Here is a 14,543-nt window from a genome sequence, read left to right on the forward strand (position 1 = left end):
TCTTGACTATAAACATTAATAAATCATATCAAGGGTAAAAACACTACAAGTTAATGGAATGTGTCCTACACCCTTTATTAAAAAGAAAAAACACAATATGTGCATTTATATCCTTAATATTAAGTGATTTAAATCCACAAACATAAGAATGTTTCAGATTAATGGTGGGATCTGGTTGTGAAATGCATAACATTTCTATATATTCTGATCCATGGTATATTGTACCTTTTTGCCTGCCAAATTCTAAATCTAATCTAGGTTTGCCACCTGAGGTAAGACTGACCCCTCCCACAAGAGAAAAAGTTTTTTTACATTTAAAAAATCTCTTCCTTTAGGGAGAAGCTACAGACCTAAGGAACAATCTCTTGACTGTTTTTCTATCCAAGGTAGGAAAAGAGGCTTGGTCATGACTATATGACCATTCTTGACCTGAGACACATACTGGACAGAGATGACCATAGGCATTGCAAATGTTTCTCCTGAGCTAAGATGAGTGGTTCCCTTTAAAGAGGGAGAAAATACTGTCTGATAGAATTTGATTTGGAAATGTTCTAGTCATGTGAAGGGAGCCAAGATTGGCCAGTGAATAGTCAAGACCTCTGTATGGGAGTAAGTTATTTAACCACTACTGAACTGCCAGTTGTATCCACCAACACTATGGAGTTTGAACCCCAGTTGAGAACTTGACCCCCTAGAAATACTGTAAGGCATGCTATGTAAATATTTGTAGTATGTTGTAAATGGTTCAAAATGTTATCCCTATTGTCTGAGTCTCCATGTTATAATTTACACTGATAGTCTTCTCTACTGACATGAACGATTTTGCTTCTCATGCTCCCCAGTGGCCCATGTGATTACATTCTGTACTTACGTTGCATCTAGATATTATAGAATGTGATTAAATGCAGGTCGATTGAAATATAAGATTCCAGACCAGTAGTAATATATGTGGAGGTTTAAACATCAGAGAACAATTGAAAATGCTGAACTTTGTGTCTAAATAATCAGCTCTTCTTTCCATCTTTTAATGATGTTTCAGCCTTCTGAGGTTTTTTTGCTTTTAGCCTTAAGACTTGAAAACTGTTTAGAGGTTTGTGCTTTGCTGTAAGGATAGAAAGTAATGAATATCTGCATGCATTAATTTTTAGATCTTCATTAGAAAACAATGTGGGAGACTTTTCAAAGACACATGACATTGATTTGGAGTTCTTGTCAGACTGATTCTTAAAGGCACTGTGTGTTGCTGAATACACCTCTTAAAGGCTGTGACTACCTCTTTTTGAAAATCTGTTGGTAGCGTGTATCAAACTGTTTCAGTCATGCTTCAGTGCTTATTTCTCTCAAATTGGCAGCTGCCAGTACTCATAAGAAACTGTTTGACAAACCAATGTGGATACATGGTAGTAAGGAAAAAAAATCAGTTTGTATATATTAAAGTCTCTAGGTCAGTGGTTCTCAACCTATTAACCATTGTGGACCGCATATGCAGCTCTCTGTATTATGTGGGCCCTGTCCACACAACATATATATATTACCTGTATGGCTCTGAGGATGTTACATGAGCCACAGCTGTGTGCTGATTCAGCTGCAAGCAGGTCACAGGTTGAGAACCGCTGCTCTAGGTAGAGGGTGGATATACTAGATATTATGTATGCATTATCCATTCCATCTTCAGCCTTATGTAATAGATGCTAATTATTTCATGATCTTAATGTCTCTTGTATAATACACATGTGATATCTTGTATTCAGGGTTGATGAGAAAAATGGAGGGTTACAAGGAGTACATAGGACATGACCTTTGTAAAGTGCCGCTATCAAATATTGCTCAAAGGATTATGTCAGCTATGCAGTCTGTTCCTTTAGAGGAAGCTCAGAATAGCAGAGAAGGTGAACAGAGTGAGTAACTTGTTCAGTTTTTAACTTTGTACTATATTATGTATTTTTGGAAATGGATCATGAAAATGGAAAGACTTAAGGAAAAATTATCTTTCTAAACACTCACTTTGGCATCTTGAGGGGTAAAAGTAGAATTTCAATAGTTTTACATAGAAATATCTCCAACACTAAGGCCTTGTCTAAACTACACAGTTTTGTCAACAAAAGTCAACTTTCATCAACAAACCAGTGGAGGTGTGCACACTGAAATGCTCCTTCCACTGATGTAACTCCCCTGTTATGCCGACATAATACAACCACCTCAATGAGAGGCATAGAACTGTTTGGGATGTAGTTAGTGATACAGCATTAGTGTGGACACTGCGCTTGCTTATGTTGCCATAATTGGCCTTCAGGGGTGTCCCACAATGCCCATTCTGACCGCTCTGGTTAGCGCTTTGGAGTCTGCTGCGCTGCAGGTACACAGACATGCACCCCATCTCTGTTTAAAGGCCTGGGAACTTTTGAAATTCCTCTTCCTCTTTGCTCGGTGTGTACTGTTCACACAGCATCTTCCCAGCTGACTATGCTGGCTTTCCACAACAGATGCACTCCTGCCTGGAGTATGCCAGAGCTGTTGGATCTGCTAGGTCTGTGGGGAGAGGAGGCTGAGCAGTCTCGGCTTCACTCAAGCTGTAGGAACTTTGATATCTAGGAGCACAATGCTCGTGGCATGCAGGAGAACAGACTTGAAAGGGACATGCAGCAGTGCTGTGCTAAGATCAGGAGCTGAGGCAGATGTACCAGAAGGCAAGGGAGGCCAACTATTGCTCTGGTGCATTGCCGAAGACATACCACTTCAAGGAGCTGCGCGCTATCCTCGGCTGTGACCCACTGCCAAGAGCCCTGTGCAACAGGGTTCTCTGGTGCGATGGCAAGTTAGCAGGGAGTTGGAGCAATCAAATTTTTGAATTGCTCTGCTCCGGCACCAATAGTGACTGCTCCAGCTCCGCTCTGACTCCGCTCCGTACTCTGACTCAAATTAATTTTTAAGTAAATAAAAAAGTGCATACTGTAATTTTGAAAAAACATTATTTTTATTCACTTTTAAAACAATTTAAATGTCATCAACAATGATACAAACTAGAATCATTCATAATTCATTCTGTAAAAAAATTATTGCAGCAATCAAGTAGTCTTTCATAGCCTGCCGCAAATCATTTAAAAAACTTTAAAGCCGAAAACTGTTGCTCTACACAATTTTGAGTTGTTGGCGTGCTCGAAGCAATTCTACAGGCAGCCTGAATGCGGTGTGGGTAGTCTCAAAAACAGACTTAACTTTTAGCTTACCAATAGACTCCATCGCCTCACAATCTTCCCGAAAGTTTCTCTTGAATAATGCTTCATTACCATTATGAATTGCAGAAACTCGCCGGCGTCTTTCTTGTTTATCCAATTCGTTTTTGAAGGCATCATCTTCTGAAGAATTGGTGCTTGAATTATCTCCATTTTCCTGTAATGGTTGAAGACATCTCAGGGACTGATGCTTGAACAAGTTCAGAGTGGAGACAAAGTTTGAGAACAGCCTGCTATTTCTGAAGGATGTGAACTTTCCGAAACCGCAAATTCGATTGATGACTCCTTTTTGTTTTGTTTTCTTCATCCTCTTTTGCAGAGTTCAAATGTAGCAATAGACCTTGGGTTTTGAGTCATCGAGCAGTATCCAGGAGCCCTTCCTTTGCCTTTGGTATTTCCCTTGAGGTAAAAAGAATCCGATACCGTGGGTCAACAAACCCCAGCAAGAAAATGAATATTGTTAAAAATATTGTTCACATTTCTGCATGGAGGATAGAATTCCTTCTGCAATTTGTTCACCATTTTCTTGCAAGAATTTTGACAGTTTTCACTATCCCTTCATTAAAACTCCTGGGATTACATCAACAGCTTGAAGATTCATGGTTGTTTGGTTTGGCTTGGCTTTGCCAAGAGGTCTCGCAAGTTCTTCACTTCGTCCCATTCAGCTTTTGTTAACTTGAGTTCTCTTGTTCCAGCAGCAGCCACTTGTTCACAGTAAGATTGAAAAACGAAGCCGACCAATCATCGCAAATGTTGAACCCCAGCAAGTTACAGTATCCAATGATTGAGTTACCCCAGGTAGATCAAGCAGAACACTTTGAATACTTGGGGTTCGTAGTTTGACAACGACTTGTCGAATTTTTGCCAGTAATTTCTTCGCATTTTCTTTGTTCAGTCCATCCCAGATTCACAGGTGAAGAGTGTGAATACCACCCCTCATTAATTGGACTTTTGAGTCGTCCTCCTGAAGCCATGTTGGAAATATGAGGCTAGGGTCATTAACCCATTGCGCAGCAGCATCCATGTTGAGTTTAATTCATCCATTCCTTTAGTTCCTTCATCAGGCAAAATAGCTTCAGTTCTGTCCACATCCCTGTTCTCAGAGGTAGAAATGGTTTCATTGTCCTCGCTGAAATTTTTGATGGCACACATCATGTTTGCTGCATTGTCAGTGCAGATGCTCAGCACTTGCATTTGACCCCAGATTTTTCTAAAATAGCTTTTACTTGACTTTTCACATATGAAGAATTGTGACGCCCTTCTGTGTCGATTACTTCCAAGATTTTTACCACAGCTTTATCTTTTCCTTCTTTGTAGTATTGAGCATTGATTGCAAGGAAATTTCTGTCTCCACAGATTGCCACATCCATTTTCAGGTAGCACAGTTTTTGCTCCAAAGCTTTCTTGAGCTCTTTGAAACCAGACTCAGCTGTGTTGACAACTAAATGACAAACCGCATTGTGCCCCATCGAAACACAAAGCTGCCGACCCATTTTACCTGCAGTTTTTTGGAATCCTTTGTTCCTTAGCCTGAATGTAGTGAGCAGTGTTGAACTCAAGCAAACCATTTCCATCAGCCCTTCATGGAAAGTATTGGCATCCATGGTGACTGTAACCTTTGAGGACTTCAAATATGAGTCAAGTTTTGTTTGCTCAGTTATGGGCTTCTTCTCAGATGAAGCTCCACGAAAAATCTTTTCTCCAGGAGTTTTCAAAGAGCCAGATGAATGTCATTTAGCCGTGTCAGCTTTCTGTTTTTGCTTCATCTTCCTGGTCCTTTTTGGTAACCAGAGTCGCATAAGTTTTCAGGATGGTTACGTGTTACATGCTGCCAAAAGTTGTAACTTTTCGCGCATTTGCTTCACTTGTCTTGAAGCTACATGGTTTGAGCTCGCCATTCACTTTTCCACTTTGCACGTTGCTGATTTCTTCTTTGCTTTTCCCAAAAGCTCAAATTTGGGCTTTTTTCAAATTCAAAAGTAAAGACGTTGTTTAGATCCTTTTTCCGTAAATCGGCTATAAGCCATGGCCAAATCTTCTTATACTGCTACTGCAGCCAAATGTTTCTTGTAATGCTTTTGTTCATTGCTTTTTGAAGATCATAACATTTTTTTTATAATGTACCTGCTTGTGATATCTTAACCACTGAGGTACTTCAAATTTATTTTGGATTTTCTGGGCAAAAATGATCACATTTCTTTTTACACAATTATTAAAGTATATTTTAATATTTTAACATGTTTCTTGCAGTTTACAATACAACAAGTATTTTTAATATACCTTTTTTATAAATTGCAAGTTTTTAATATCTCAAACTCTTTAATATAGATATATCAATGAAATTTGGTATGCGCTGTAGCATTAGTACATGCTATCGCTGTTCTACAACATTAATTGTTGAAGTAACGAGGCTACACGTTACAAGGTTGAAAATAAACTTTAACGGGAAAGTGGATTCAAATTGCAAGTACAGTCCTTTTAGTAAAGAGAACAAATTTTCAGAAATATGTTTTTGCTTCATCAGCCTGATTAGATTATACAAGATAGAGCAAATAACAGGTTCTGTCTTGTATAATGTTTCCAGCCTGATGAAGGAAAAAGATTTCTGAAAATTTGCTCTCTTTACTAAAAGGACTGCTTGCAATTTGAATCTGCTTTCCCATTAAAGTTTATTTTGAACATTCTATCATACAACATCATTAAAAAAAAAAAAATTTAAACTACAGGCATCGTGAACTGGGGGGGGACTGGGCCAATTTTATTTAATATTTTTAAATCTTCGCTGTTTAACAGGTACAACCATGGAATGTGGTTTAATGCTAAAACACGCATTAAAATGGTACTCTTAATTTATTTTGTATAATTAACCATTTCCGAGAACTGTTTAAAAATTTTAAACTGCTTAGATGCTTAGAATGATACAAACAATTTTACTTATTTTTAAAATTTATGGTTCCAAAGTTTTAAATGTAGTATTAAATAACCAAAAATTATTACCTTATTATGGAACATATTACCGCTCGTAGCCAGGGGCAGTCAACGACAAGCCTTTCAAAGTGTTTTTGAGATATTAATCAGCAATTAACTTTTCATCATCTCCTTGAAGGGACTGTAGCTCCCTTAGAAAGAATTTTAGGACACGTGTTCACAAATGTTTTTTCTTAAAATGACCTAAAGATTCACCCCCAAAGTTGTGTTGGACATTTTCCAATCATTCTGGATATATCACAAAAATCACTCCTAATTTATGCAAAAGTTTACTGTATATTTATATGCCTGCTGTACGTGACTTTTTCAGTAAATGTAAAATTACAAACAACGCTACCAAAAGACAGTTGAACAGATGACCTATAAAATAAGTCTGCCAGAGTGATATGGGAGCAGGTACAAATGAACAAATGTACTGGAAACGGGAGCCCGTGTGAGAAATGAGCTTAAGTGGTTAATATGTCTTGCAATATTTTAATATATCAGTAAACATATTTTTTTCAATATACCTGTTTGTGATATCTAAAATGTTGTGTCTTGCGTCACACTTTTCCATAATCGCAGCGCTCATAGCGTGTCGTTGATCAACCCTTACAAAAGAAGTATCAACACATACTAATCTTAACTATCTAATTAATCTACGTGAGTACGTACTCGCCTAACGTTGGCACAAGGGTGGGAGCAGTCTGCAGTGTTGCCGGCTGTCTGATAATTATCAGATTCTTTAATAAAACATATCTCCAAAAAACTTGGTAATTTTGTATCTGTACATTAAATCTTGATTTTGGCCAAAGTGAGAATAACTGTGACATATAAAGTAGATGTTAATATCAATTGTTATACAAGCTGAAACTTTTGGGCACCTTTAGGACTTCCTTGCTAAATATCATTCATTTTGGATTGAAAATGGAGGGGAAAAAAAAAAACTGGAGCAGTCAAGATTTTTTGTGCTCCAGCTCCGCTCCAGGTCCGGGCAAAAACCTGCAGCTCCACTGCTCCGTGCTCCAGCTCCAGGCTCCGCTCCAAAGCCCTGCAAGCTAGGACCTATTTTTGACTCCAGAGGGGTCTATCCAGTCCCAGTACTCAGGCTCCGGCACACAGGAAGCAGGATAGGCAAGCTCTGGTAAGCACCCATTTTGCTTTCATACTGCACGGTGACTGAGGTCTCATTTACTTAGTTTCTATCCCTTATCCCTCTTCTACTATATAACAAACAATAAAGCCTATGCAGCTAGGTAGTGGGGGCTTGGTGAAAAAGTTTGTTAATGTACACTGTCCAAGAGATCTCCATAGAGATCTCTAGGAAACTTTCATGTGGGTACTCTTGAAATCCTGTGCTGAAGATTCCTTGGCAGAGCTGCCTTGTTTCTCCCCTTGGTGTAGGAAACTTTATCATGCCAACAGGCAATTGTTTCTGCAGGGACCACAGTGGCACATAGGTAAGTAGCATATGGACCCGGTCTGAAGGCATATGCATGCAGGAGATGGACCCTTGCAGCCGGGTTACCCTATGGAATGAGATATCAGATTTGATTGTCCCAGCCTGTGGAAAAGGGTGCCAATATTCAGAATATCTCCCTAGGCATGTCTAGTGACCCTCTTTGCAAATCACCCATACCCTTTGTCTCTTCTTAGCCATTCCCTCTTCCCAACCCGCCCTGACTCACCGAACTCCCCATATTTGGGACTCTCACCAAGCTGTGTGTTAGCAAAGGGACAGTGAGAAAGAGGTGTATGTGGCTTTTGTGATTCATGTCTGAGAGTGCAGTCATAATGCTGTGTCTGTTCATTGTTTCTTTGGCTTCTGCAGATGTGCCCTTGAGGACCAATTCCAACACATCAGCAGAGCTCCTCCGTCAGATTAAGGAGGCAAACCAGGAGGAGTAAGAAGGATATGTTTCTCAAAGTACTGCAGTCAATAGATACAGCAGATAGCAAAAAGAGTGTGGAGGAAGACCGTTAATGAAAAACTCAGGCTGGATAGCCTGGAACGGAGACAGGGGCAGGCGTTGATGATAGATGGACAGGAATGGATGATAAAGCCACTGGAGGGCCAGACAGAGATGCTCAAGTCCCTCACAGAGCTGCAGTCTGAGCACATCCGTGCTCACAGAACGCTGTTCCATGACTTCCTCAAACTCCCTCAACACATTCCTCTCATGTTTCTGTTGTGTCGCAGTACTCCTTGCACTCCACCCCCAGAGACTGGTTTCATGATGAAAGTTGGAGTTACACACAGCTGTGAGAGCCTTGACCGTGAGACTGTTCCTCATTGCCACTCCTCTGTGCAAAAAAAAAATAAAAAAAAAAAATTTATCCTTTTAATTAAAGTGTAGTTTTTGAAACAAAATGAGTATTTGTGTCATGCACACAGTAGTTGCTGCTAAAATTCACAGTGGCTACAGGCAAGAACATTTGCTCATCACAGTTAATGCTCAGGAAGGAAGCATTACAGGGGTCATTCAAGGCAGTAAGTAAACATTGCCTCGCTGAATGCATCACATAAAGACACATTACTGGGGCACATTATCAAAATGCTCCTTCAAATAGCCTCCTGCTGAGCCCCTCTAATTGCCCTAGTATCTGGCTGCTCCAAATCAGCAGCCAGCTGATCCACATCAGCACTCGAACCCTGGGGAAACTTCTCCCTTCACTTTGCAAATGTTATGCAGAGCACAGCTGCCTGCTGTGACCATTGGAATATTTTCCTCATTGAGGTTTAACCTGCCAAAAAGGCAGTCCCAGCAACTTTTTAATCTGCCAAACTGGCACATTCATTTGGCACCTGCTGAGCCTGTTGTTGAAGCGTTCCTTGCTGCTGTCTAGGTTCCTTGTGTAAGGCTTCATGAGCCATGGGAGCAAGGGGTGGGTGGGTTCTTCCAGGATCACTATGGGCATTTGCACATCCCCCACTGGAATCTTCTGGTCTAGAAAGAAAGTCCAAACATGCAGTTTTCTGTACAACCCAGTGTTCCTAATGATGCATGCATTTTGAACCTTCCCGTGACCAGCCCTGCACTGATGTCAGTGAAACGGCCCTGGTAATTCACCAGTGTCTGCAAGACCATGGGGAAGTAGCCCTTTCAGTTGATGTATTCTATCGCAAGATTGTCTGGGGCCAAAATTGAGGTATGCATGCCATCTATCGAACCGCCACAGTTAGGGAATAGCGTTGTCACAAAGCCATCAAGTATTTCCTGCACATTACACAGAGTCACAGTCCTTCATAGTAGGAAGCGATTAATGTCCCTGCACACTTGCATCACCATAATCCCCATGGTGGACTTTCCAACTCCAGACTGATTAGCAACTGACAGGTAGCAGTCTGGAGTTGCCAGCTTCCACACAGTGATCACCACTCGCCTTTCCGTTGTGAGCACAGCTCTCATTCTGGTGTCCTTATGCCGCGGGGCAGAGGCGAGCTTGTTGAAGAAACTTGTTGATGTTGAAGGTACCTAGTGCATGGCACAGCAATATAGAGTATTCTCATGTAATGTAATGTGGCTTCAGTCTTAACCAATTTAGTTTGAAAGCTCTATGGTAGGATCTATTGGACAAAGAAAGCTGTTGGTGTGGTGCCTTTCTGGTGTGCAAGTTCATGGTGACTTGAACAATATGGTCCAATTCTGAACACTTGTTCAACCTCAACAGTTTCGCTGAGGAGTTGCATCAGTATTACAGAATAGAATTTGTCCCCATATGTGGAAGTCATCTTGGAAGTCAGTGTACAAGTCAAACATGTTAAATTTGTGTAGTTCCATTGCTGCAAGTCAGAGTTGATAATGTGTGCACTGACTACTTTCACAAGCAAGACTGCACTTGTTTCAGGATATTTACAAATTTCATGGCATTACTGCAAGAGTTGTTGAGTAAATTAGTTAACTGTTTAAAATTGGATATCTTAATCCCATGTAAGAATATTGTTAAAGCATAGAATTATAGAATTGTTGGGCTGGAAGGGACCTTGAGAAATCAAGTCCAGCCCCATGTGCTGAGGCAGGACCAAGTAAACTTAGACCATTCCTGACAGGTGTTCGTTCAGTCTGTTCTTAAAAAACCTCTGATGATTGGGATTCCACAGCCTCTCTGGAAGCCTATTCCAGAGCTTGACTACCCTTGTAATTAGGTTCTCCTAATATCTATCATAATGACAGGTTTCAGAGTAGCAGCCGTGTTAGTCTGTATTTGCAAAAAGAAAAGGAGTACTAGTGGCACCTTAGAGACTAACCAATTTATCTGAACATAAGCTTTCGTGAGCTACAGCTCACTTCATCGGATGCATTCAGTGGAAAATACAGTGAGGAGATTTATATACACACAGAACATGAAAAAAATGGGTGTTATCATACACCTTGTAAGGAGAGTGATCACTTAAGATGAGCTATTACCAGCAGGAGAGCGGGACGGGGGGAGAAAACCTTTTGTAGCGATAATCAAAGTGGGCCATTTCCAGCAGTCAACAGGAATGTCCGAGGAACACCCACCACTGCTCCTCGGACGTTCCTGTTAACTGCTGGAAATGGCCCTCCTTGATTATCGCTACTAAAGGTTTTCTCCCCCCCTCCCGCTCTCCTGCTGGTAATAGTTCATCTTAAGTGATCACTCTCCTTACAAGGTGTATGATAACACCCATTTTTTTCATGTTCTGTGTGTATATAAATCTCCTCACTGTATTTTCCACTGAATGCATCCGATGAAGTGAGCTGTACGAAAGCTTATGTTCAGATAAATTGGTTAGTCTCTAAGGTGCCACTAGTACTCCTTTTCTTTTTGCTAATATCTAGCCTAATATTTCCCTGGCAGCAGATTAAGCCTGTTATTTCTTGTTTTACCGTCAATGGACATGGAGAACAATTGGTCTCCGTTTTCTTTATATCAGCCCTTAACATACTTGAAGACTATTATTAGGTTCCCCCTCAGTCTTCTTTTCTCAAGACTAAACATACATAGGTTGTTTTTTTTAATAGGTCAGATTTTCTAAATCTTTTATAATTTTTGTTGCTTTCCTATGGACCATCTCCAATTTGTCCAGGTCTTTCCTAAAGCTTGGTGCCCAGAATTGGATACTCTATTCCAGCTGAGGCCTCACCAATGCTGAGTAGAGCGCAACAGTTACCGCCCTTGTCTTACATACATACAAAAGCAGTCAGGTATAGTATATACATGTACTCTTGCTTGTAGGTTGTTGGTCTTGAACTTTTTTTTAAAATGGAGTTAGTTGGGCACTGTTCTAAAGACCAACCAAACCAATAAAAAGTTCTTACTCAAAGGAACATAAAACATTAGGAACTATACCACAGTCAAATATACCTAAACATGACACACATGTCATCTAAATGTTACATTGCCATGAGGTGGACTGACAGAGAACATATTACTTATTCCAGGCCAACAGCTGGTAGTGTAGATCTGCTTTTTGACCCCCACGTTTCCAGTTTTTAACTTTTTTTTTTTTTTAAAGTATCTTGCCTAAGTAGATTTTCCTTTCCGTAGTCCATTGAGGCAGTAACCTCTGTAATGTGTTCAGACATGTCATGCTTGAACCAAACTCTTCCATTTCTTTATTTGCTTCTTGGGTAGGTGACTGACCCATCTGAGAAAAAGAACAGCAATGCTTCAGGAATAATTAAAGCAATATGGAAACTTGTGTTTGGAAAAAAATTGTGATTTGTCAGCAGCAATATCTCTTGACCCATGCTTCAAAAACTTGATAAAAACCATTGGGCTACTTGCTAAATCGTATCTTATGTATGACGCAGTAGTAGCTGGAAAGTTAATTTTTTATCTAGGACGTACTTTCTAATTCTAGAATGGTAGTGATTTGTCCCTAAGCATTACATCTCAACAAGAACCTAAACTGTCCTCAGTTAGCCTAATGAAGTTATGCTTTTCATGTTATTGCTTGTTATAACTTATATATACCTTTCAGTACTCTTAAACTGTTAGAACTATAAAAACATAATTAAGAAAAAGCTACAATAGTAGATTTAGTCATAGCTGTAAATTTATGTAATACAATTTACACAAACTAGATGACAATCTAAAGATTTCCAGTTTGAGAAACATTAACAAAAATAGTCCCTGTGCAAAGGTTGCAGTTCTGACTTGGCCTGTTATTACATCCTGACAACCCCAAACATACCTACCAAATAAAAGTATACAAATACATATGCAACAATATCCATAACACTTTTTAATCTGTCTTGCCCTCCAAGATCCCGGCCCTCCTCTCAAAGGGATAAGCTTCCTGCCTCTATTCTGTTCTCAAGCCCCTACTTCCTTGGAAACGAGGGACTGAGTTCTAGTGTAGGTCCATTTTTCTGTGTGATATTATGTTGCTCTGCTGCTAGATCTTTGTGATCTCTCTTCTCTTCATATTTAAAATGAGAAATTAAAGGTATTTTATAAAAGAAAATGTAGACAATTCACAGAACTCTTTTGTAGGTGGAAAAGAGAAAGTAGATATAAAAACAGTAATTTGTAAACTTGAGGAAAAACAAAAAATAGAGTACTTACTTCTAAATAGAATTGTCCTACTTACCTAAAACTGGATACTTTTAAAAACAAACTTACAGAAAATACAACATTTTTGTGAAACCACTTTCAACCTAGTAAACAAGGTCTTGATTATTCCTATTCTATACTTTTAAAAATAAGTTTACAATTTGTGCTCTATTCTGAGAATTTCCTAGGTTTAAGCCTGTTAATTTGTATGATAGATGGAAAAAGAAGTCAATTCTCAAGAACAGGTAGACTCAAAATGGAGAGGAATCACAATTTTCTGTTTTAACTGTTTCTCTTGTAAGACACACACACTTCAACTTCTGAGATAAGCCTTTTAGAACCCCCTCTATGGAGACACTTTTAGACCGTATTTTATTGTGATACATGGAGAATTGAATGTGATTTTGCTAATCTCTTGGAAGTGCCTGTTGGAAAGTTTGTATGTCTCTATTTCATCCAAAAATTATGGGCTTTATGAAGGAATTTACTGAGTGAAATTCTATGGCCTCTGGTATGAGACTAGATGATCACAATTGTCTTTCTTCTAGCCTTTAAAATCTTTGAAAGCAAAGATAGGTTTATAGTGCCATCTAGTGTCATTTTTTTCAGACTGCAGGAAAAAATATACAAAACAGAACTAAGGTTAGTTGGATATTAAGATACAGGTGAGAGCCACTGAGCAGTGCATGGTGAGGAAGGTATAAGTGGGTAAAACTAGAGATTCCCTTGAATAAAATCTAGAACGTTAATGGATTATTTTTTTAATTGCATTAAATGAGGTCCTTAGCAGAATTAATAAAAAGAAAAGGAGTACTTGTGGCACCTTAGAGACTAACCAATTTATTTGAGCATAAGCTTTCGTGAGCTACAGCTCACTTCATTGGATGTGTAGCTCACGAAAGCTTATGCTCAAATAAATTGGTTAGTCTCTAAGGTGCCACAAGTACTCCTTTTCTTTTTGCGAATATAGACTAACACGGCTGTTACTCTGAAACCTAGCAGAATTAATGTTTTACAATTTTTTCTCATTTAATATTGTCCACTGATCTTCATCCTATAATGCAACAGTGTAGTATAATTTATTTGATGTTTATTAGCTTTATGTTTTTAGTGTCTGGCCTTACTGAAGGAAAGGTCCCACTTACTACAATAAGAGTTTTACCTGAATAAATACTTCAGAATTTGGCCAACTTGTTGCTTTTAAATAAATAATAGAACTTACCTATTGGTTGCCTGTTTCATTGTAATAGCAGTTTGATATTCAAGATATAAATAAATATAATTTGTTTTATAAATATATATACTCTGTATATATTATGGTTGAGCTGTAGTGATACCATAGTTAAGGTTGTGGCAACATTTATATTTTGACAAAACTGTGAAATGTAAAAGTATGTGTGGAGCAGGGAAACGCCATTGAAATTAAAAGTCATTGTATTTGAATTTTTATGTTGGTTTGGTGCAGATCAATTTAATACATTTGGATACATTACATGTTGATGTAAAAATGATCAATTTTTTTTTAATAGGATAAGGACTATTTTGGGTGCCTTTTGTTAAAAACGTATAAGTTCCAAGGGGTCTGAGTTTTGCCTCGCACATTACATCTGCTAAGTAGGACAATATTAACTAGAAGTAGGTACTCCTATTTTTTGTTTTTTGTTTTTACGTTACTATTTTTTAATTTTGTCTGCATGAAGCAGACATATTAAGCACTCTCAACACTATCATCGGCATGTGACAAGTGTTGTCTGCATTGTAGGACTTTTCTGTAATATAATATATTATATAATATTGGTCTATGGGAAAGTTCCCTGA

At 38.8% G+C, this 14,543-nt stretch overlaps 1 protein-coding gene across 1 annotated transcript in view; it reads left to right on the plus strand.

The window, feature by feature from the left end:
- The window catches only part of POLN (DNA polymerase nu), a 236,184-nt gene that overhangs the window by 12,084 nt on the left and 209,557 nt on the right, over positions 1-14,543 (plus strand). The window contains exons 2-4 of the mRNA XM_073343208.1: positions 336-386; positions 1,752-1,898; positions 7,178-7,263. Of these exons, the coding sequence (XP_073199309.1) occupies positions 1,757-1,898; positions 7,178-7,263 (228 nt within the window). The 5' untranslated portion in view covers positions 336-386; positions 1,752-1,756. The remainder of the gene's footprint in view (positions 1-335; positions 387-1,751; positions 1,899-7,177; positions 7,264-14,543) is intronic.

This window comes from Lepidochelys kempii, chromosome 4, assembly GCF_965140265.1.
Source record: "Lepidochelys kempii isolate rLepKem1 chromosome 4, rLepKem1.hap2, whole genome shotgun sequence".
In the NCBI taxonomy this organism is placed as follows: Eukaryota; Metazoa; Chordata; order Testudines; family Cheloniidae; genus Lepidochelys; species Lepidochelys kempii.